At 46.6% G+C, this 25,452-nt stretch overlaps 1 protein-coding gene across 1 annotated transcript; it reads right to left on the reverse strand.

Annotated features, from left to right (window-relative positions):
- Window positions 1-24,094: 24,094 nt before the first annotated feature.
- Window positions 24,095-25,356, reverse strand: LOC119345190 (putrescine hydroxycinnamoyltransferase 1-like; the record flags this gene model as incomplete). Its single annotated transcript, XM_037615366.1, has 2 exons — window positions 24,095-24,932; window positions 25,036-25,356. Coding segments are annotated over 2 exons (1,081 nt in total), but the record flags the coding sequence as incomplete, so codon positions are not given.
- Between the last annotated feature and the right edge of the window lie 96 nt (window positions 25,357-25,452).

Genomic DNA, 25,452 nt, shown 5'->3' on the forward strand with positions numbered 1-25,452 from the left:
CAAGCTCAACTTGATAATGGTAGCAGAAGGCACCATATCAAACTTGGAAATACAACCCAACCTTGTGGAGAAAATTAAAGAAGCTCAGCCCGGTCACACCAGCATCGAAGGCATCAAAAGAAAGTTGAGTATGGGCAAGGCCTCGGAATTCGTAATAGACAATGAAGGAATATTATGGTACGGAGAAAGGCTCTGCGTGCCAAACATAGAAGACCTTAAACAGCAAATTTTAGCTGAAGCCCACACCGCCCCGTACTCGATCCACCCTGGAGGAACCAAAATGTATAAAGATATTCAGGAAAGATTTTGGTGGCACGGTATGAAGAGGGACATAGCCACCTTCATTGCATGTTGCGACTCATGTCAACGCATAAAAGCTGAGCATCAGAGACCTGCCGGACTACTGCAACCGAACAAAATACCTGAGTGGAAATGGGATGAAATAGGGATGGATTTTATTGTCGGACTACCTCGGTCACGACACGGGAATGATGCCATATGGGTCATCACTGACAGGTTGACCAAAGTGGCACACTTTATTCCAGTGAAGACGACCTACAACACTCAGAGGCTTGCCAGGATTTATCTCTCCCGTATAGTTTGTCTGCACGGTGTCCCGAAGACTATAATATCGGACAGAGGCACTCAGTTCGTCTCAAGATTTTGGGAGCATTTACAACAGGCCCTGGGAACCCAACTAGCCTTCAGTACCGCATACCACCCACAGACTGATGGACAGACTGAACGCGTAAACCAGGTTTTAGAAGACATGCTGAGAGCATGTGTCCTCACATATGGAACCAGTTGGGAAGAAAGCCTGCCATACGCCGAGTTCGCTTATAACAATAGCTACCAGGCCAGCCTACAAATGGCACCATTTGAGGCTTTATACGGACGAAGATGTCGTACCCCGTTAAATTGGTCAGAGACCGGAGACAGCCGCATCTTCGGACCAGACATGCTCAGAGAAGCCGAGGAAAAGGTCAAGCTAATCAAAGACCGACTTAAGACCGCTCAAAGTCGACAGAAGAGTTATTATGATCAGAAACATCGTAGGGTCAGCTTTGAACCCGGTGAGTTCGTATACCTGAGAGTGTCCCCTATGAGAGGATTGCAACGGTTTAAGATTAAAGGAAAGTTAGCACCAAGATTCATTGGACCATTCTGCATAGTGGCACGAAGAGGCACCGTAGCCTACCAGCTAGACTTACCCGAAGACTTGTCCGACATTCACGACGTGTTCCACGTCTCTCAATTAAGGAAGTGCGTAAGCAACCCAGAGAAACAAGTATCCCATGAAAACATTGACGTGCAGCCAGACCTCACTTATCGGGAACGTCCCGTAAGAATATTAGAGGAGTCTGAAAGGAGGACGCGACAGAAGACCATCAAGTTTTTCAATGTCCAGTGGAGCAATCACACCGACAGTGAAGCAACTTGGGAAAGCGAGGATTTTCTTCGGACAGAGCATCCACACTTATTTAAGGATCAGCTGGAATCTCGGGGACGAGATTTTTCCTAAGGGGGTAGGTGTTGTGACACTCCAAAATTTTAATTTGGTTTTTATCAAAAACCTTGTGGTTTTCTTTGAAAAGAGGCCATTTAAATTTTCTTTCAGAAAACCTTCCTCTTAAAACTTCCTTTGCTTTGGCAAGGATTTTATTTTTTCAAACTTTGGTGTTTGAATCTTTTGAAACTTCTTCTCTGTTGGTTCCCTCTCAAATTCATTTTTGGAGTTTAATCTTTTTCTTTTAAAAAGAACTCTATGAAAAACTTGGGATTTTCATATCTTGAAAACCACCCATGACTTGGCATTTTTGCCCATGTGGTAAAAACCCCTCCAAAACCTCCCCTCCTCCTTGTGATCAACCTAAGTTCTCTATCCCAACTAATCCAAACAAGTTTTGGATTTTATTCTAATTATTTTTCCTCTCAAATCAATTCTGAAAATTATTTGGAGCCTGAGTAATTTTCAAAGCAAGTACCCTATTGCATTTGAGTTTTGACCTCAAACCAACTCTCCTGGATAGTCCTTTGTACCCACAACCCAGAACCATCTTGATCCACTCCTCCTCTTTTCAAAATTTTCAAAATTCAGTCTCTGCAAGTTTGGACCAGATTTGCCAAATTTGATGAAATTCATATATACACTGCTCCAAAAATTCCACCAAAATTCAGGAAGCCTACTGGAGCAATGAGTAGCCACTCCACCAAAAATCAGCTCAAGGAAAAATCACCAGAGGCCAAATTCATTCTGTCGAACACCTTGCATGCACTGCTGCTGTTCAAAATTCAGAAAAATTCAGTTTCAGTGTCGTTTTCGTCCGTCAGTTTCTATCACGCGTAAACAGTGCGCTTGGCTCGATGCTCGCAGCCCCTCCCTCTTGTCCGGAGCTTCACACGCGTGCGTGGAGTCTTCCTGGCGTCGGTGGCACGCTGGCCCGCCCTCGCTGGCGTCTTCTGCGGCATCGGGACCTCCCGTGGCGGCCGACAGGGGACAAGAACGGCGGCTCAACGCCGTTCCGCGCCGCCCATCGCCCCTCTGCTCTCCGCGTGGCCTCATGCGTGCCAGCACACGCCCGTGGCACCACCACCGTGGCCGGCAAGCACGGGACGCGCTCCCTGCCGCCGACGGGCCCGCACCGCCACGTTCTGTCGAACTCACCCCAAAGCACCAAACTCCAGCCCGTTTAGCACCTAAATGGAACCGGTGGACCTCAACGACGATGCTCAAGCCCCTAATCCCACTGCACATCCACAGCACCGCCGTAATCACTCGCCGGAGATCCCCGTTCACGGCAACCGCCTTGGGCCGCCTATAAAAAGGGCCCCCGAGCTCACCCTCGTGCACGCATCATCCCCACTCCTCACCAACGCCGCGCCAGGCCACTAGGAGGACCTCAAGGAGGTCTCCTCCCCCAACTCCGGCCGCCCCGATCCGCCTCGGCCTCCACCACGATTCGCTCCGGTGAGGCCATCTCCGGCGCCCAAACCCCGTCCGTTACCCCCTCTAGCTACCAGGAACATAACCCCCTCTTCAATTTGACCTCTGCAGCCCTCTCCGATGAGTCCCTCGACCACCCGAGCCGCCGTCCGTCGGAGCAAAGCTCGCCGTCGACGTGGTACTCGCCGGCGACCACCACCACCACCATCCGACGCGGAATGGCGCCCTGAGCACGGAGGTACCCTCCGATCCCCCTGCCTCGCCGTGGATCGCCGCCGGTGACCACCGCGGCTCTCGGGCGCCGACGAGCTTCGTTCCCCCCTTTTTTGAAGTTCAAACCTGACAGGTGGGACCCCAGCGTCAGCCTCTATGCTCTCTCTATTGAAACATTTTCTGGAAGCGCCTTCGGGCAAAGTACATTTTCCCTTTGGGCTGCATAGTTTCTGCCGAAGCGTTTCTGTTTTTATAAGCTAGCCCCTGGAAACTTTCTGTTTCATTACAGATGAGTCCCTGGGCAAAAACCCTTATAACTTTTAAACAGAAAAGTATTTTTGATTGATTCTTCTTCTGTTCTCTTTAAAATTTTGTCTAGTTTTTTATCAGATTTATTTGAAAAATATTTGAAATACTTTCTGTGCACTCCTTGGTATTTACGATAGCGCATATATTTTTTTCTCTATACCGTAGATACCGAAGGAGGTGACGGAGCCGCGAACTTCACCGAGCTAGGCTCCGACTACTCTGAACCAGGCAAGCATGTTTGAACTTTTGATATGATGAGTGTCTTGGCATGTTTTGCATTTAGTTAGTTTCATGGCATGCTGAGAAGCATATCGATGAACGTTATTTTATGTGACAATGAGGTAAGTGAGTTCGATGATCCATATGTGAATGGATGTGAGGATGAATGGCCATGTGTTGGCATGAGTATGGGTGAGATGGTAGTGTCGTAGCATGCCAGTCTTACGCCAGACTATGTGACTTCAGTGTCAAACCGTATCGGTCCAGTTCCTCTCATTTCCTTCCCTGTACTACCACATGTTTTCCGCAAGGAATATGGTTTAGTAAGTTGCAAACCGCTTTTCTGGTACACACCAAAAGGAGAGGCTGTGATGATGGTTCCATGGCCCTGGATTAAAGCCAGTCATCCGGTCAGGGGGCATGGGTGTTTCCGGTTGGGACCGAGAGGGGGGCACCCCTTAGAGCGCGCGTATATAAATTTGATCCCATGCTATTTGAGATTGTGATCTCCCCGTCTCAAAAGTTTTTCTTGGACGATGTCTAGGGTGATTCCTAGCATCGAGAGGTAGGATGGGTGTGTACTGGTTAGCTGTGTTTTCTTCCAAAATACCATAAACGGAACTAGTCCTTCGTGACTACGGAAATCCGTTGGCTGTGGGAAAAATTTTGTACAAACTCTGCAGAGTCATATATTCCTCCAAATCATCTATTCCCTGTCCCAGATCGATATTATCTTATCCTAATCAAATGTCAGTTTTGATGGCAGAGACTCTGGTGATTCGCTTGAGTGCTAATTCCGGTTAAATGATTATCCCTGTGGATGGACTAACCCATTTATTCTTATGAATTAAATGTTTATTATGAGTATTATTTACCTGTGAATAAAAGCCCTTTCTGCGATGTCGCTCAGACGTCCGACTGTGGCATTGTTGTATTTTACTTTTCTTTAAAGCCCTCTCTGTGATGTCGCCCCGACGTCCGACTGTGGCATTTCTTTTAAAGCCCTCTCTGTGATGTCGCCCCGACGTCCGACTGTGGCATTTCTTTTAAAGCCCTCTCTGTGATGTCGCCCCGACGTCCGACTGTGGTATTTCTTTTAAAAGCCCTTTCTGTGATGTCGCCCCGACGTCCGACTGTGGAATTTCTTTTAAAGCCCTCTCTGTGATGTCGCCCCGTTGTCCGACTGTGGTATTTCTTTTAAAAGCCCTTTTTGTAATGTCGCCCCGACGTCCGACTGTGGCATTTCTTTTAAATCCCTTTATGTGGCGTCGCTAAGACGCCCGACTATGGCACCATTTCCTTTTATTTATTTATTAACCTTTTGAGGCGTCGCTTCAGACACCCGATCGGTATTCATTTGTGTTTTATTGGGATTTCAGGCGGACTACCGCCGTTTCCCTTTTACTTACCTTGTTATGCTAATTTTTGAATGTACATTGGTGAATTATTCATGACACATCCATGCATGCATTTTTTATATCTTACGTCCGAACTGTCTTGCGAGTACTTTCAAAGTACTCACTGGCTTGTTGATTTGGCCAGATGTTGACGAAGGCGATCTCATGGATGAAGAGTATGATAGCGAGTCCGACACTTAGAGGAGTCCCAGTCAGTCTCGTGCGACCCTGGATTTGGTCACTGTTTTATATCTGCTTCCGCTACCAAATAAATTCATCGAGCCTCACCTCGACGCTCGATGAGATGATAGACCTAGAGTCTTGTATTTCTCTCCCCGCTGTGTTTCTCCACCACCGCCCTATCCTCGAGTCAGTAGTATGCCTCCACACCACTGTGTCATGTCCGCCATTATGTATAATTATTGGCATGCTTGTAATAATTTGGTTGAGCAACCGTAGTTCGACCCTATAATATATTTGATGCTACTGACTTATTGTATCAAGAATTTGTCTACCAGTGAGGAGGATTTCTCTCATACTGGACTCAAAAGATTGGTTTCTCAATAAATATTTTTATTGGAAAACCGGTCGTGACAGCGGACTAGCAATTGCTTCTCCACGAGGCTCATACCAGGCGCTACGGCGCCGAAGTATGTAATTGATGCCATACTCCCAAGAAAAGCTCGAACGACCTTCAACAAAAGGGTACCTGTACCCGAAACCGACACAAGTGGGTAGGTAGAGAATACCTAGGGGTGCGAGACAACTCTCTCTAAGGAACTCGGAAAAATAGCCCCGTAACTTCGGGAGAAGGGGAGCCCCCTCACAAAAGGGGGCCGCAGTGACCAGGCCCGGGTGACTGTTTACCAAAAACACAGGTCTCCGCAAAGTCGTAAGACCATGTATGGGGGCTGATGCCTGCCCAGTGCCGGAAGGTCAAGGAGGTTGATGAACTGATGACAGAGAAGCCGGCAACCGAAGCCCCAGTGAACGGTGGCGGTAACTATAATGGTCCTAAGGTAGCGAAATTCCTTGTCGGGTAAGTTCCGACCCGCACAAAAGGCGTAACGGTCTGGGCACTGTCTCGGAGAGAGGCTCGGTTGAAAGATCGAGGATGTCTCCTAGTGGGGGGGTGAATAGGCGCTTTAAAATAATTACGGTTTAGGCCCGGGTTTAGCCATCACGATCTCGAGGTAGATCAACTCTTGTAACTATACTCATCAAAGTCAATCAAGCAGGAAGTAGGGTATTACCTCCATTAAGAGGGCCCGAACCTGGGTAAACATCATGTCCCCTGCCTCCTGTTACCTTCGATCCTTAGACGCACACCCCCTACCCGAGATCTGTCGGTTTTGACACCGACATTGGTGCTTTCATTGAGAGTTCCTCTGTGCCGTCGACAGAAGGTTTGATGGCTCGCCTTGTCATCAAGGACAGTATCATTTCCGGAGGAGCCCTAGCTTTAGGGCAAACCCTCTGGCTTGGCAGCTTCACCATGGGCGCTCGTTCGACCATTAAGCCAAAGGCATCCCAGCCTATGACCAAAAATCGTCTCCGCGTCGGCCCTGAATACTCCGACAAGATGGATCCGGCAGATGGACACATACCTATGTTACCATATGAAACATAAGAGAAAATTTCTTGTAACTCTTGTGGAATACAAGAGAAAGCTTCTTGTAATTCTTGTGAAATATAAGAGAAAATATATTGACGCTTGAACATTAGAACCATAAAAAACAACACCCTAGAACAATTGAGCTCTTGTTTTTTGACATAACCAAAGAAACTATAATAGATAGCTCGACTGGCTTGGGAAGTTTACTAAAAAAATGGGAAACGTTTCTGGCCGGCGGACCGGCCAAGTTTTCAGCCGGCTGCATGCAACGCAGCGTGTTTGTTGTGTGGGCCATAGTTTTCTCTTAACTTTATCTCTTGAGACTTCTTCCCATCCACTCATTCCTTGTTCGTCTTCCTCTCTTCCTTCTCTCCTTTGCTTTTTCTCTTGAGGCTGCCATGGACGAGCATCTCCTCTCCTTTTTTTACTTCGTTGCCGCCATGGATGCTCTTCCTCATGTTGCAGTGGCCGCTATGGACCCCTCCCTCCTCACCATCTGCGCTGCTTGCACGCACACACACCCCCATGCCTGATGGGGTGGGCGAGGTCGTCGGCGACGGGACGGCGAGATGTGGCGTCGGGTGTGGAGCATGTTGCAACCGATGGCAACGAGGGATGTAACCATGGATGGAGGGGCTGTAACCGGTGTTCAGGGAGCTGCAACCATGGACGGCAAGCATGGTGACTACTGACGGCGACGACGGCTGCGTTGATCCTAGCAACATCCAACATCGCAATTTTGTGCTACACACTACAACCGACGTCACAAATTGTTACAACCGGCATTCCATCCAGCTACAACCTGCGTGGCATTTTGCTACATCGCACAACCCGACATCCTCATTTTTTGCTACAATCGGCATCACGCCATGCTACAACCACCATCGAGAAATGCTACAACTGGCGGCACGACAAGCTGCAACCAGCATCGCAGCGAGTTGGGATGTCTCGGCGGCGATACAATTTTTGCTGGAACCAGCGGTCGATTTTGCTGGAAGAGGTGAGCCCATTTGTTGCGACCGTGAGCTGCGACCAAAGAGCAACGACATTGGGCGTTAGCGGCAGCGAGCATGCTGGCGAGTTGTGGCCGTCACCACCACAGCTGCGCCCGTCGCCCTCGGCCACCTGTAGCATGCGGGAGCCGGTGAGAAACATAGGCGGCAACCGGCGACGAGGTCGGCGACCGGTGGCAAGGGCAGTGGTGCTTCCAGGTTGGTCGTCTTCTCGTCCATGGCGCGTGTTGGTGGCGGCCACTGCTCCTTTCTGTTCCTGCTGTGCTCGTCGGATCAGAATTTTTGGGAAGGTAAAGCTACACGGGAGTGTAATATGACGGTTGTATGCGCTTTGGTCTGATGGCTGAGCGTTGACCGGCCGAAACTCGGCCGGTCGACCGGCGCCTATTTTGGTAGAATTTTTAGAGTTCCAAAAGTTTGCGTTAGTTACAGATTGCTACAGACTGTTCTGTTTTTGACAGATTCTGTTTTTCGTGTGTTGTTTGCTTATTTTGATGAATCTATAGCTAGTAAATTAGTTTATAAACCATAGAGAAGTTGGAATACAGTAGGTTTAACACCAATATAAATAAAGAATGAGTTCATTACAGTACCTTGAAGTAGTCTTTTGTTTTCTTTCTCTAACGGAGCTCACGAGATTTCTGTTGAGTTTTGTGTTGTGAAGTTTTCAAGTTTTGTGTGAATTCTTTTGATGGATTATGGAACAAGGAGTGGCAAGAGCCTAAGCTTGGGGATGCCCATGGCACCCCAAGATAATCCAAGGACACCAAAAAGTCAAAGCTTGGGGATGCCCCGGAAGGCATCCCCTCTTTCGTCCACTTCCATCGGTAATTTACTTGGAGCTATATTTTTATTCACCAACATGATATGTGTTTTGCATGGAGCGTCTTGTATTATTTGTGTCTTTGCTTGTTAGTCTACCACAATCATCCTTGTTGTACACATCTTTTGAGAGAGCCATACATGAATTGGAATTTGTTAGAATACTCTATGTGCTTCACTTATATCTTTTGAGCTTGATAGTTTTGCTCATAGTGCTTCACTTATATCTTTTGAGCGTGATAAATTTTGCTCTAGTGTTTCACTTAGATCTTTTAGAGCACGGTGGTGGATTTGTTTTAAAGAAACTATTTGATCTCTCATGCTTCACTTAGATTACTTTGAGAGTCTTTAATAGCATGATAATTTGCTTAATGTTAATATACTTGATGTTCAAGATATGTGAAACTTTCTTTTGAGTGAATTGAATACTAAGATAAGTTTGATGCTTGATAATTGTTTTGAGATATGGAGGTGATAATATCAAAGTCGTGCTAGTTGGGTGATTATGAATTTGAGAAATACTTGTGTTGAAGTTTGCAAGTCCCGTAGCATGCACGTATGGTTAAAGTTGTGTAACAAATTTGAAATATGAAGTGTACCTAGTGTTTGCACATGAACACGTCACCGTGTACCCTCGACGCCGGGGGTGATGCACCGCAGCTCACGTCGAAGGAGACCCGCCGGAAGCGCGGTACACAGGACAATCCGGCGGGCGCTTTTGTAGACCCGAAACCCCACACGCCCGGGAGGGACCCCGTCAGTGCGCGCGGCGGCTATGGGCTGCCCTAGGTCAACCTGGTCGCCCCTAGGGCCTCGTGGATCGCCGCCCTGCAATTAGAAGAACGAACGAAGAACGAGGAAGAAGAAGAACAAGGGAGAGGGATAAAGGTAAAGGTAAAAGATGATAGATTGATTGTTCGATTGTGTGTTGTTATTCAATCAGCCGTCACCTCTTACATATATATGAGGCGGCTAGACTTTCCGTACAAGAAAAGGACTCAAATCCCGTCTAAAACATCAAAAGATAACCTAACTCGGACTACGAGGGCCGGAACTTCCGGTCAGCCTGGAACTTCCGGGCTAAAATTACATCAAGTTGCTCTCTTGCACAGCTCCTGCAGGTCGCATATGGCTTCGGATCGCAATGGTCCCAAAAGCAAAGTTGTAGATCTTGCAATGTAGAAAAATTCTTTAATTGATCACTTTTTCATCTGAGGTCATCCTGATGCCGAAATTGGCCCCGCAAATCTGCAAATAATGTTAAATTCCAGTTTTCGGGGCGCACCGCGTGCGAACTTTCGGTTTAGCCCGGAACCTCCCCGGAAGTTTTGCCTGGAACTTCCGGGGCAGACTTATGAAGCATATTGTTTTGGCTCTAACTTTTGCATACGAACTCCGATTTAGATGTTTCTTATATCAAAATCGATCGTTTCGACGAGACGAAGACAATCCGTGTAGAAACGTTTCCCATATGAGGCCATCTTGGGGGCGTAATCAGCCGAATAGTGTTCTGAATACAAAATCTGAATACTTCGAACACAACTTCGGTCTTAGAAATGAGACCGGATGGCTATGGCCCAAATATCAAAGTTTCTCCTTTTGACGATACGAAGCTTTCTCACTTCGAACACCTCTCCATTTGAGGCCATCTTAATTAAGTTCTTGGATGTGCCAAAATCTGGTGTCAACACATGCCCCCCTGTTTTTCGGCAAACTTGTGTGCCTAAAAATAACTTGCACGATGCTTTTACTAAGGACGATGTCAACACTTCATCGGCCATTTATATGTTCTTAGGGCGATATTTATATATCGGCCATTGCTTGTGTGAATATTTTGATGCAAGCTTGGGTGAAACTTTCCCAACTTCAATAACAATCCGGTGATAAGGTTTCATAGATCAAAACCGTCTTCCGAACCATATTGTTCACCCTTTTGCTAGGACTTTGCAGATAATCAAGAATGAACTTCCTCCAATCCTTACTTCGCCTGCATAAAAGTTTCATTAGTGGCCGAAGCGGTGGGCTTCGGTTCGGCCTTACCTATGTTGACAAAACCTAGCATCGGCTATTGATAGAAATACAATACACCATGATTAACATAGTAGCCGGATGCTTGCTGTGCCAACTCTTTCAAATTGTCATGTCTAGATATATGAACAATTTTAAAGCAACCCAAGGTAAATCTTGCATCTAGTCATACCAAAAGATAAACTATAAGTGATTCGTCAAAACATTGATAACCCTTGGATATTCATTGCACTACTAATAACGAATCACCGGAAGCCTCAATATGTATAGCACCTATAGCAAGGCAAACCTCCAATCCGAATAACAATGCATATTCGGCTTTGATCATTGTGCAAAAATATCTTAAGCGGCATGAGGCTTCACAAACTAGCTCCATATGGAGATAAATAAACAACACCAACACTTTGGCCATTGCTACAAATTGAACCATCAAAATATAATCTCCATAGTACTAGAGAGACAAGGCTAATATCACTTAACATGCACCTTGTCTCGGTTCCAATTGAACTAAGGACGATGTTAGAACTCCACACCGGCCATGATCAAATAGTTTCTTAGGACGATAGTTAAGTATCGGCCATTACCATGAGGTTCATGTAGAATTCATCCATTAAAACATGTATAGCCGAAATAAACAAATAAGATAGCAATAAAATATTTCGGCCCCTTTGTCTTAGCTACAAAAATGTAACTAACCAAATGTATAGTGATTTGGTAATACTCTGCCATCATATAGAAAATTATGTTGCATCCATGGATCAAAATAAGTCCAGGAGGGTAACTGATCATACCTGTGGATGAATTCCATGGCAAAGGCATCAATGTCATTGTTGAAGAAAATGGATGATGTGCTAACCGAAGATTTTGATGTTATGATGCACACCTTCGGCTTAATTGTTTGTTGCTTCCATCTCTCTTTCTTCACTTTTATTGTACTTGTTGCAATTGAAGCATGCACATCGTTTTTGTTTTGATTGATCCTCTTGGGAACCCATGCCATGTTCCTCTTTCTCAGCTCTTGTGCACTAAGATTTTGTAATTCCTTCTTTTGCCAATACGATAAGCCGAGTGGGCATCTCGGCTGTGATTCTGTTTTGACTAATGGAAATTCTTTTTTGACCTTGTGCACTCTCAACTTCTTTTCTTCAGATTTGGCACTTTGACTCTTAACAATTGATTGCTTCATCTCATTGCCTGTAGTAGCTAATGTCAATACTTTAATTGGCTCTTTTTCATTTGAGATCAAATCTGAAGTAGCACTCTTACGACCATCTCTTTTAACACGGTAAACTTGCTTGACTACCTCTTTCTTCTTCCTTGAGCTCCAGACCAATTCCTTATGATTGAAATGGTCTTTAACATGTGATTGTTCAAATGTTGTTTTTCTCGGCGCTGCATAATATTGATGAGATGGTCTGAAATAAGATGGAGAATTTGCCCTTGTATCATACCTGTCCCATGATGGATATGGATCTACCTGAGCATAGGGAGGCATCCACGACATTGGCATTGGCGGCCCAAAATAAGGATATGAATATGTTGCATTAAAATTCTCACTTTGCCAATACCAATCCTCATATTTGCGCCTTGGGGGTGATCTTGGTTTCTTTGCATAATTTGGCCGATAAGCATTCTTCTCTTCACTCTTCTTTCGATATTTATCCAATAGTTCGGTGAAGGTGATTTTTGATCTCTTACACTTGCACTTATTTCGGCCTTTGTTTTCTTTCGGTTTGCTTTCATTGATCATTGGATTTGCTTGCTGCCCCCCAGTCTTTGGCGTCTCCACTGTAGCTTCGATGGAATTTTCGCCCTCAAGATTATGTTCATTATGCTCTTCAACAACTTATTTACTTGAAAGCTTGATCCCATCACCTGCAGTTTTTGCCTTCTCTTTAAATGGATGGGCTTGAAGTAGCCGATGCAAAAACTTTTTGCCATCGGGACCAATCGGAATAGACTGGTCATCTCTTGGTGTCTCAACAAATTTTAATCGTCCTTTATCAATGGCCGATTTAACTATTTGACGAAACATATTGCAATCCTCAAAATTATGTTTGAATGAATGATGCAACCTACAATACATTCGTCCTTGAATTGATGGCTTGACATGGTGATCAAGAATTCTTATGTAATTATTTTTCAGCAACAAATCAAATATTTGATCACACATGCTTGAGTTGAAGGCAAACTTTTTATTTTCTAGCCGATCTCGCTGTGAGAATGGCTTTGGAGTTAAGAAAACGAATGATTCAGATTTTGTATCACTCCATTCGGCTATGAATTTTATTTTGCATTCTCTTACCGATGTCATTGGATAAGAAACTATACTTGCATCGGTTTGCTCAGAAGGTTTTAACCTTGGCTTTAAATTTCTAAAACGAAAATAGTTAGAACATACATGTCTCAATTGAGACCAAGTGTAAGCCAAGTAAGAAATAAGCAAAGCTATCCAATTAGATATGAACTTTAGATAAAGTAATGGGAAAAGCCTTGGCTGCAATAATTTTTCGCTATCGGTCTTTCCGAATGGTGTAATGGGTTGACCGATATGTTGCATAACAATTTTATTGCTAACAAGTAAATTACCCTTTTTCATTGGTCTTTCAAAATTACTTATGAGAATATTTCTTATAGATGCATCAATAATGAAGTTGCGACCAAATCTGAAACTAGGTAAATTACTCGCTATGCATACCTCTTCAAATACGTTGGGAGAGCATGATGGTGGTGTGACTTGAACAATATCTAGCTTCGTCTTTGGATGACTCCCCAACACCTTGTCATCATCTTTTTCTTGATTCCGTGCGTCATTGCTTTGAAGATCCATGTCAGCCGAACTTTGTTCGGCTACTTGTTCTTGTCCTTGAGGCTTGTCAATTTCTATGGCACGGAACTCATAGGGCAGGAAGTAGGTTCCATTGACTTCGGAAAAATCAAGCATGGTTATTTTGCTATGCTTGCCATGCCCTTTCTCAATAATGCTTGCCACTTTGGATTTGATGGATTCAGAATATATACTACTTGATTCGGCTTTTCCAATAACCGAATTTTCTTTGTTACCTGAATCAATAACTTTATATTTTTTAATTTGCAAGGCTTCTCGCTCTTGTCTAATTTTAGCCCACATCTCAGCTTGGTGAGCTTTAAACTTTTTCATCTCAATTTCCATCCACTCCTCATGAGATTGCCCCCCAATACTTTTAGACTTTTCCAGCAATGAGGTGCCGAAACTTTGCAATTGTTTACGGGGTGCACTGGATGGTACAACACTGGGCAACTGCATCATTTGCACAACTCTAGCTTTTAATGCAGCAAAATCATGAGGCTTCCCGCCTTCTATTAGTTCCTTTCGAACGGAGTTGCACAAATCCCAAGAGAATGTAAGCTTGTTCTCAACCATCCAGTCTGGATATGGTTGCCCCCCGATGCTTTTAGACTCTTTTGGCAATGAGATGTTGCCGAAATTCTGTAATTGTGTAGGGGGGACATGATATGCACGGTAGTAGGTGAAGGCATTTGTGCTCCTGTAGAAGTTTCACTTATTCGGCCATGACCATGAAGGTGCGGAGCCGAATTATGGACATCAACAGTTGCGTATGGTGCCAAAAAATTAGTAGCATTACATGTAGCATATAATGTTTGAGGGTAATTGGCCAAATAACTAGTAGTAACATGGTCAATTTCCCTATCCACCGGCACGTTTGGATTAACGTACTGCAAGTTATTTGCCGATGAATAAGAACTTAAAACACTTTGTTGCATACCATTGGAAGTTCCTACATTGGGTGTCTCAACTTGATTAACCAAACTCATCATGTTATTCATCGGCATATAAATTTGTGGGGTTGCCGATGCATGAGAGTTTGGATACATATGTTGTATGTTGCTAAAATCATAAGAATTTGATGCATGACAATTGTTTTGCATCGGCCCTTGCGCATAATTAGATGCATGATTGATAAAACTAGGGCTAGCCGATACATTATGCTCATTAGGTGATCTAGCAACAACATATGGATTATTTGCATCTACAAAGGGGAATTGGGTATTCATATTACCTTTGTAGATGTCAAACCCTAAAGGACGATCTCTTCGTAGCAAGAACGGGCCGGAGACCGTTCAAAGCTTCGTCCCCAGCGCAGTCGCCAAAAAGTGTGTTCGCACACGAACACGTCACCGTGTACCCTCGACACCGGGGGTGATGCACCGCAGCTCACGTCGAAGGAGACCCGCCGGAAGCGCGGTACGCAGGACAATCCGGCGGGCACTTTTGTAGACCCGAAACCCCACACGCCCAGGAGGGACCCCGTCAGGGCGCGCGGCGGCTATGGGCTGCCCTAGGTCAACCTGGTCGCCCCTAGGGCCTCGTGGATCGCTGCCCTGCAATTAGAAGAATGAACGAAGAACGAGGAAGAAGAAGAACAAGGGAGAGGGATAAAGGTAAAGGAAAAAGATGATAGATTGATTGATAGATTGTGTGTTGTTATTCAATCGACCGTCACCTCTTACATATATATGAGGCGGCTGGACTTTCCGTACAAGAAAAGGACTCAAATCCCGTCTAAAACATCAAAAGATAACCTAACTCGGACTACGAGGGCCGGAACTTCCGGTCAGCCCGGAACTTCCGGGCTAAAATTACATCAAGTTGCTCTCTTGCACAGCTCCTGCAGGTCGCATATGGCTTCGGATCGCGATGGTCCCAAAAGCAAAGTTGTAGATTTTGCAATGTAGAAAAATTCTTTAGTTGATCACTTTTTCATCCGAGGTCATCTTAATGTCCAAATTGGCCCCGCAAATCTGTAAATAATGTTAAATTCCAGTTTTCGGGGCGCACCGCGTGCGAACTTTCGGTTTAGCCCGGAACCTCCCCGGAAGTTTTGCACGAAACTTCTGGGGCAGACTTATGAAGCATATTGTTTTGGCTCTAACTTTTGCATACGAACTCTGATTTAGATGTTTCTTATATCAAAATTGATCGTTTCGACGAGACGAAGACAATCCGTGTAGAAACGTTTCCCATATGAGGCCATCTTGGGGGCGTAATCAGCCGAATAGTGTTCTGAATACAAAATCTGAATACTTCGAACACAACTTCGGTTTTAGAAATGAGACCGGATGGCTATGGCCCAAATATCAAAGTTTCTCCTTTTGACGATACAAAGCTTTCTCACTTTGAACACCTCTCCATTTGAGGCCATCTTAATTAAGTTCTTGGCTGTGCCAAAATCTGGTGTCAACACCTGGCTTGTGCATCCTTATGAGTGGTGGTTGGGGACGAGCGATGGTCTTTTCCTACCAATATATCCCCCTAGGAGCATGCGCGTAGTACTTGAATTTTTGATGACTTCTAAATTTTTGCAATATGTATATGAGTTCTTTTGACTAATGTTGAGTCCATGGATTATACGCACTCTCACCTTTCCGCCATTGCTAGCCTCTTCGGTACCGTGCATTGTCGTTTATTACCTTGAGAGTTGGCGCAAACTTCGCCGGTGCATCCAAACCCCGTGATACGATATGCTCTATCACACATAAATCTTCTTATATCTTCCTCAAAACAGCCACCATACCTACCTATCATGGCATTTCCATAGCCATTCCGAGATATATTGCCATGCAACTTCCACCATCATCATCATGACATGCATTACTTTCGTAATATTGTCATTGCATGATCTTGTAGCTGACATCGTATTTGTGGCAAAGCCACCATGCATTATTTTTCATACATGTCACTCTTGATTCATTGCACTATCCCGGTACACCGCCGGAGGCATTCATATAGAGTCATATCTTATTCTAAGTTTCGAGTTGTAATCCTTGTGTTGTAATCAATAGAAGTGTGATGATCATCATTATTAGAGCTTTGCCCAAATAAAAAAAGGCCAAAAAGAAAAAAAAGAAAGGCCCCCCCCAAAAAGGGGCAATGCTACTATATCTCTTTTTCCACACTTGTGCTTCAAAGTAGCACCTTGTTCTTCATGTAGTCTCATATATTGTGCTTCAAAGTAGCACATTGTTCTTCATGTAGTGAGTCTCATATATTGTGCTTCAAAGTAGCACCATGCTTTTCATGTAGAGAGTCTCATGTGTTATCACTTTCATATACTAGTGGGAATTTTTTATTATAGAACTTGGCTTGTATATTCCTACGATGGGCTTCCTCAAATGCCCTATGTCTTTGTGAGCAAGCAAGTTGGATGCACACCCACTAGTTTTCTTTTGTTGAGCATTCATAGCTCTAGTGCATCCGTTGCATGGCAATCCCTACTCCTCATGTTGACATTAATTGATGGGCATCTCCATAGCCCATTGATTAAGCCTCGTCAACGTGAGACTTTATCCTTTTTTGTCTTCTCCACACAATCCCCATCATCATATTCTATTCCATCCATAGTGCTATATCCATGGCTCACGCTCATGTATTGCATGAAGGTTGAAAAAGTTTGAGATTATTTAAGTATGAAACAATTGCTTGGCTTGTCATCGGGGGTATAGAAGTTGGGAACATCTTTATGTGACGAAAATGAAGCATAGCCTAACTATATGATTTTGTAGGGATGAACTTTCTTTTGCCATGTTATTTTGAGAAGACATGATTGCTTTGATTAGTATGCTTGAAGTATTATTATTTTTGTGTCAATATGAACTTTTGTCTTGAATCTTTCGGATCTGAATATTCATATCACAATTAAGAAGATTTACATTGCAATTATGCCAAAGTATCACTCTGCATCAAAAATTCATTTTTATCATTTACCTACTCGAGGACGAGCAGGAATTAAGCTTGGGGATGCCTGATACGTCTTCAACGTATCTATAATTTTTGATTGCTCCATGCTACTTTATCTAATGTTTTGGACTATATTGGGCTTTATTTTCCACTTTTATATTACTTTTGGGACTAACCTATTAACCGGAAGCCCAGCCCAGAATTGTTGTTTTTTGCCTTTTTCAGTATTTTGAAGAAATAGAATATCAAACAGAGTCCAAACGGAATGAAACCTTCGGGATCGTGATTTTCCAACCGAATGTGATCCAGGAGACTTGGACCCTACTCCAAGCAGTGCCAGAGGCGGTCACAAGGGTGGAGGGCGCACCCCCCTGGGCGCGCCCCCTACCTCGTGGGCCCCTCGGAGCTCCACCGACGTACTCCTTCCTCCTATATATACCTATGTATCCTCGAACGATCAGAACAGGGAGCCAAAAACCTAATTCCACCGCCGCAACCTTCTGTATCCACGAGATCCCATCTTGGGGCCTGTTCCGGAGCTCCGCCGGAGGGGGCATCCACCACGGAGGGCTTCTACATCATCACCATAGCCCCTCCGATGAAGTGTGAGTAGTTTACTTCAGACCTTTGGGTCCATAGCTAGTAGCTAGATGGCTTCTTCTCTCTTTTTGGATCTCAATACAATGTTCTCCCCCTCTCTCGTGGAGATCTATTCGATGTAATCTTCTTTTTGCGGCGTGTTTTTTGAGATCGATGAATTGTGGGTTTATGATCCAGTATTATCTACGGAAAATATTTGATTCTTCTCTGAATTCTTTTATGTATGATTGAGTTATCTTTGCAAGTCTCTTCGAATTATCCTTTTTGGTTTGGCCAACTAGATTGGTAGTTCTTGCAATGGGAGAAGTGCTTGGCTTTGGGTTCAATCTTGCGGTGTCCTTACTCGGTGACAGAAAGAGTTGCAAGGCACGTATTGTATTGCTGCCATCGAGGATAACAAGATGGGGTTTTTATCATATTGCATGAATTTATCCCTCTACATCATGTCATCTTGCTTACGGCGTTACTCTATTTTTACTTAATACTCTAGATGCATGCTGGATAGCGGTCGATGAGTGGAGTAATAGTAGTAGATGCAGAATCGTTTCGATCTACTTGTTTTGGACGTGATGCCTATATACATGATCATTGCCTAGATATACTCATAACTATGCTCAATTCTGTCAATTGCTCAACAGTAATTTGTTCACCCACCGTAGAATACTTATGCTCTCGAGAGAAGCCACTAGTGAAACCTATGGCCCCCGGGTCTATTCTCATCATATCAATCTATATCACTTTATTTACTTGCTTTGTTTTTACTTTGCCTTTACTTTTTACATTGCATCTATCTATCAAAAAAACCAAAAATATTATCTCTATCAGATCTCACTCTCGTAAGTGACCGTGAAGGGATTGACAACCCCTAAGCGTTGGTTGCGAGTTGCTATCGTTTTGTGTAGGTACGAGGGACTTGTGCGTGGTCTCCTACTGGATTGATACCTTGGTTCTCAAAAACTGAGGGAAATACTTACGCTACTTCACTGCATCATCCTCTCCTCTTCGGGGAAATCCAACGTAGTGCTCAAGAGGTAGTAGGGGGGCACACCCACCTGGAGGGGGCGCGTCGGGCACCCTCATGGCCGCCTCCTCTGTTGCTTGACGTCCACTCCAAGTCCCTGGGATCACGTTTGTTCCAAAAAGATCGCTCCCGAAGGTTTCATTCCGCTTGGACTCCGTTTGATATTACTTTTCTTCGAAACACTGAAATAGGCAAAAAAAACAGCAATTCGGGCTGGGCCTCCGGTTAGTAGGTTAGTCCCAAAAATGATATATAAGTGTAAAGTAAAGCCCATTCACATCCAAATCGGGTAATATAATAGCATGGATCAATCAAAAATTATAGATACGTTGGAGACGTATCAGACATATCTCATGTCCGACCGAATTTCAGGACGAGCTCTCTGTAGCGAACGCCTTCCTTGAAAGCACAGACTGCTTGGTGATCTGACACATTTTCCACTGTGTGGTGCAGAGTGATCCATCTCTGGATATAGTCCCTCAGGGTTTCATTCGGTTTCTGCACGCAATGCTGCAGCTCTGGTAGACCGGCAGGTCTCTTGCAAGTGCCCTCAAACGTTCTGGTGAACACTCGAGCTAACTCATCCCAACTCAAAATACTCCCAGGGGCCAACTGAGTCAGCCAAGCTCTAGCAGACCCTTCAAGCATCAGAGGAAGGTGCTTCATGGCTACCTCATCACTGCCGCCACCGATGTGCACAGCCACTCGGTAGTCTTCGAGCCAAGTATCGGGTTTTGACTCGCCTGTAAACTTACTGACGCAAGTCGCCAGTCTGAAGTTATGGGGTATCTCAGCAGCTCTGATGGCCCTTCCGAAACATTCGGGGCCGGAAACGTGGACTCTGCCCCCACTGGGTCTGTCCCGATCCAACCCTTCTCTGTATGCTCTATTCCGGTCGACCAAACCTTGCACTAGGACGAACCTTGCGTCAAAGCTAGGTTCTCTGGGGTCGACTGGAACTCTGCGGTCGTTCCCGTACGGACGCCTGTCGTCATTGCGTCGGGGCGCGTATGACCCGTCCCTCAGAAGGGCGAAGGCGCTCAACAGTAGTTGTTGCGGGCGTACTCACGATCATATGTGCCATGAGCTCTTCCCAGGTACCGATCCTGGTGGTGATCACGGCCTCCCTATCGCAAAGGGGACCTAGGACTGTGAGCTGACTGAACGGTATCTGCTCTCACCGATCTGTTGTGGATTCTGTTCCGTGACTGGGAAACAACGGAGTTCTGGTCTCCCGCTGCTCGAAGCAACATTCTGATCTGCTCCAGGCCTCTCCTAGCCTCTGAACGAGATGGCTGAATAGACTCTGTAATACGTGTAGCGGCTGCCAAATTCTGAATCGGTGTATGGAATACCTGAGTTTCCGGCGGAAACAACTGTTGTGGACGTCGACTGGATTCGGGAATCAGTCGACGAGCATGCTCGTCGAGAAAATGTTGGAGATTCTCCAAACGAGTGCGCTCAGCCAGGGCCAGGCGCACTGCTTCCAAGGCCCGAGCCTCGGCGGTTTCCCCTATGATGGGGGTCTGGAGAGCCTCCACATTGCGGCGGTGCAGCTCCTCCATCTGCTACAAGCTGAGAGGTTAGGGCTGGTACTCTTCGTGGTCGAGTGACGGACCAGCGCTCCTACCGCCGTCGCCGCCGCGATGGAAGCTAGGCGGACCACGATGGGAGTCGACCATGAGGACCTCCGCCACGGGATCACAACTCCCGCTCTTAGAAAGAGTATCTGTGAAATCAGTCGACAGGTCGACCGATCCATGAGAATGCATGTCGGGATCAATAGCCGCGACTTGGGGGCTGAAGGCCTGATGAGCCATCGTGTGTCTCACCCATCGTTGGAGCCACGAACCACCAGACCGCTTGCGGCAATGTCCAGCGGAGTGAGCCGACAACGCGATCACCGACTGGTATGGTGAAGACGGCTGCCTAAGGAGGACGCCGCAGGAACTCGCGCGGAAGTGCGCCGAGCTACGAGCTAGGAGGGCCTCGACGTCAAGGGGAGCCTCCTAGAGTCAGGCAGAGTCGACGGTGACGAAAATGAGCGCGCCGAGCCGGAACTCACGGCCCATGACCAAATCGCCACCGGAAACCATGCTGATGAAGGTCGAAGAAAACGCAACCTCGTCGGAAGTCGCTAAGACGTTTTGCCCCACGGTGGGCGCCAACTGTCGTGGTACTAAGTCTGACAGTAAGTATAGGGGGTATGAATGAGGAGGCCAGGTCCTAGCTACGGCGAGATTGTACGCAAGTGTTTACGAGTTCAGGCCCCTCACGGAGGAGGTAAAAGCCCTACATCTCGGTGCCTGGAGGCGGTCGACTGGAATATATGAGTGTGTGTGTTACCGGGGGTGCGAATTCTTGTGACAGGGGAGGGGGTGGCTTATATAGAGTTCGCCAGGACCCCAGCCATCCCCCATTACTGTGGGTTCAATATACATAAAGATTTGGGCTTTACTGGTAACACCAGTCTTACGTGCCTTTAATGACCTTAAAGACTACAGGGTGAAAGCTCGCTCGTTGCTGCTCCGAGTGACTTCTGATCTTCGGTAGGTCGAGTGGTTTCTTGTATGGTCGAGTGGTTGACTGGTCGTGTGACTTCGGGAAGGAGGGGTACCTGAGTGGTTCATTGGTCGAGTGGATTGCACTCGACACCTTTATTAGGTACTCCCTGTTGTCTCTTGAGCTTCTTTGCTTCTAGGTTAGTGACTTGGGTAGGACGTATAGGTCAGGCCTATGACCCAACCCTAGGTCTGTATCCTCATCACCCTCGGGCAGTTCCATGATAAAATATTCATTGCATCCGGCGGTCCTCCTCGAGGGAGGCCGCCGATATCTCATTCTTCTTTGTATCCACTGCGAGCTTCAAACTTTTACTACTTGAGGTGCTGCTCAAAGGCGATTGACCCGCCCCTAAATCACCCCCGCTGCCATCAGTGATAGCAAGCAATTATTTCGGTGTTCCTGAGGTGATACCTTGTTCAGCCCCAACTAGGTCCATGTTTAACCTTTTCCTCACCTCCTTGTCCACCTCCATCACGACACCATGATTCTTCACCGAGCTAGACACCGTATTCAGAATTTCAGGGTCGAACTTATCTTGCTCCGGCTCCACCAGGGCGGCTGGGACAGCAACGCTCAATGGCCGAGGGCCAGCTGCCTTGGCCGGATTAGCATCTGGCCGTGGCTGATTAGGAGCATCCGCATACAACCAATCACCGTACTTTAGCTTCTTCTCACCGTGAATTCCCAGACCGCATTATTTGTGCTCATAGCCGACAAGACCACATACTTTACAAAACCTAGCCAACTTCTCATACCGCACCAAATAAACTTGCCGGTCCTTTGCACGGACAATACTCAAAAATTTTGTGAGAGGCTGCTGAATATCAAGATTCACTCTTACCCTGATATGGTCACCACGGGAATTGCCGTTTAACCTCATCTCCAAAATCTCACCAGCACCCTTCAGTAGTTTCTCCACAATATTCCTTTTGCAGTATGGATCCGGCAGCTTGTGGATTTGAAGCCAAATAGGCATATGAACGAACACCACGTCCTCGGCTCGGCTGAGTCCGTCGTACTTGCACAAGAGCACCACCCAGTTGTGGAACAACCAAGGTCCTTGATGCATGATGCATTCCCAATCACCCAAGCACGAGGCTTGGACAACAAATCTATTGGGGCCGATCGGGCGAAACCTCACGCTCTGCGCTGGATTCCAGGCCACCTCATATGCTTGTAGAAAGCCGATGGGCTGAAGTTTTTGTCCGTGTGAACCCTAGCAAGGGCCAGCCACCAGACGCTTTCATTGATCTCGGGATCATCCTCATCGATCTCGACATCCTGGAACTCTGCCGCTTGTTGTAGAGTTCGCGTCCGAGGGGGATGCCATCGGCCCACAGGTGGGGGGGCGGGATCGTCGGGGTCTATAGGCGAAGGCCAGAGACGAACGAAGGGAACCGGACTCGGAGGCGATCAGATTGCCTCAGAGGGGAAAACCCTAGCAGCCAGCGTAGGGGCTTCTTGACCTACTGGGGACAAATTAGTTTCATTTTTTAGAGATGACAGAGAATTTAGCTGTCTCTTTTTACAAGAGAGAGAGAGAGAGAGAGAGAGAGAGAGGTGCTGAGTACGGTAATTTGTGTTGATTCTGTATGCTTGACAATCTACAATCCTATGATCTTAGTGGTATATTTTTCCTACTTTAGAGTCCGCCCCACCTTAAAATATTTCCGTCCTCTGCCACTCATGACGAGAGACGAGGCAAGGCTCGACGGAAAGCCAAGGCCCACCCAAGCCCACAAAGTTGATATAGGCACTCAGCTAGGTTTCAGGCACAAGAGCCAGCCAAGTCTTGGCATCTGCCTAAAAACGGCCCAGATTTAGGTAAAAAATGATAAAACTTGTCAAATCTCACATTCCACCCCTCTAGGCCGGAATACATCTATTTAGACCAAAATCAGACGGCTTTTAGGGTGTGTTTGGATTGTGGTCAAAGTGCACCTTATCAAAATTTTGGTCATGACCCAAAGATTGGTCATTGTTTGGATGGTTGCCAATTTTTTGGCATGCTAATGAACTCTAGCCAACTCTAGTTCGTTTTTCTTGTCAATGTTGGCTAAATCATGGACAACCAAAACATCAACCAAAATTTTAGCTAGCCAATGCTTTGATGGGGTAACCTTGGGCACAAACCACAAACACACCCTGGCCAGGCGCCCAATACGCTCCTCCCTACACTACGACTGTCTAGTTTTAAGGCCAGTAGGCTTGGGCTGTTGCTTTTATAACTGGCTTGCCTGACCCTCTTCCTTCCCTTACGCTCGAGGTTCTACTTTTGTTTTAGGAAAAAACGGCTACCTATTTAAGCGCTACATTTGACGTACAACAAAGAAAGAAAAAACAGTCTTTATTTTTATTGTTACTTTTGACGCGCAACAAAGAAAGAAAAAAAGGTACTAGTGTATATTGCGAAAGTTTTCATGAAATGTTGCTCGTACATGCTTGTACTTTTTATATTTTATGTTATGTTTGTTTGTATGCTTGTACTTTTTATATTTTGCCCATTTCCGTTGAATGACAAAAAAATTAGAGCAAAGTGCCATATTGTGCCTCAACTTATCGTGAAATGTTGCTCGTACATGCATGTGCAGGGGGCACTGCTATATTATTGCAAGCTAGGCTAAAGGAGAGAGTGCATGTGGACACAGAGAGAGAGACGTACTGTATATAGTTAGACATACTACATCTCACAGTGAGGACCGGATTAGGTCGCTAAACTTGGCATATAGCATGTCGTGGAATTCCTTGATAATTGTTGCCTCGAGACACATGATGATGCGCACGCTGCCGCCGTCGCCGTCCCCGTCACCGTCCATCATGTAGACACGGCCGCCGCGCTCAGACTCGGCACGCATCATCATCACCGGCCTCCCCCATCCAAAGTCCGTGTCGTAGATGGGCATGCCAAGCCAGCTGACCACCCTCAGCTCAGTCATCGGCAAGCTGCCCTGCGCCGGCCGGCTGTCCCTCTCCGCCAGCTCGAAGTAGTCGATTGCCGACCGGACCAGCTCGTCGTCAACCCGCCTGATGGTTCCCTTGATTCGGCTGGCCACGGAGGTGAGCTCCTCCGAGACGATGCCGCGCACCTCGCTGGTGACTCCCACGCGTATGACTGCGTTACCGAAGTAGCCGGTCGGGAGCGGCGGCGCCAATTTGCGACGGATGCTGACCAGGAAGGTGAGGCGTGTGGTGGCGTCCGGCGGCATGGGCCGAGTGGTGGACACGCATTTCCAGATATGGGCGGTCAGGGCACAGAAGGTGCTGACGGCTCTGCCACCGCATGCCTGCTTAAGAGCCTCGGGCTGGTCCTTGGAGACGAGGAAGGCCTCGGACCTGAGAGGAACCCCCGACGGCTCGCACAGTTTCACCATTGGGCAGAACACAGAGAGAGCATCGGGGTGGACCGCCGGCGGGGAGCAGGGGGAGGAAGCGATGGTGGCAAGGGGGCTCCACCTCCACCTCCACGGCGGACATGTCACCAGTCCTGGAAATGGCAGCCCACGTCCGGGTGAAGTGGGACGTGCTGCTTCCGTCGACGACGAAGTGATGCACCGCCAGTCCGATGGCCACCCCGCCACACTTGAAGAAGGTGAGTTGGACGCCGCAGACGATGCTGGGCGGCTCCATGCGGGGAACAAAGAGCCTCCTTAGCTTGGACGATGGTCGGCCGTGAAAGTCAGCAATGGTGAGGTCCTCCGATCGAGCAACAACAAAGAGCACACCTTGGTTACCGCAGTTGACCTCCGCCCGGCCATCACCGTCATCGTCGATGCGGCCGGCCAAGGGGTAGAAGGTCACCAAGGCCTTGGCCAGAGCGGCCTTTAGCCTGGTAGCGTTGAAGAAGTCGTCGGTGGCTTGGACGCCATCACCCCTTAGGTATATAAGAGACGGCTGGACTTCCCGTGCAAGGAAAAGGCTTGGATTCACGTCCAAAAATCCTAGTCAAATTCGGATGATTTTGTCCGAA

This window comes from Triticum dicoccoides, unplaced genomic scaffold, assembly GCF_002162155.2.
Source record: "Triticum dicoccoides isolate Atlit2015 ecotype Zavitan unplaced genomic scaffold, WEW_v2.0 scaffold21317, whole genome shotgun sequence".
Lineage (NCBI taxonomy): Eukaryota > Viridiplantae > Streptophyta > Magnoliopsida > Poales > Poaceae > Triticum > Triticum dicoccoides.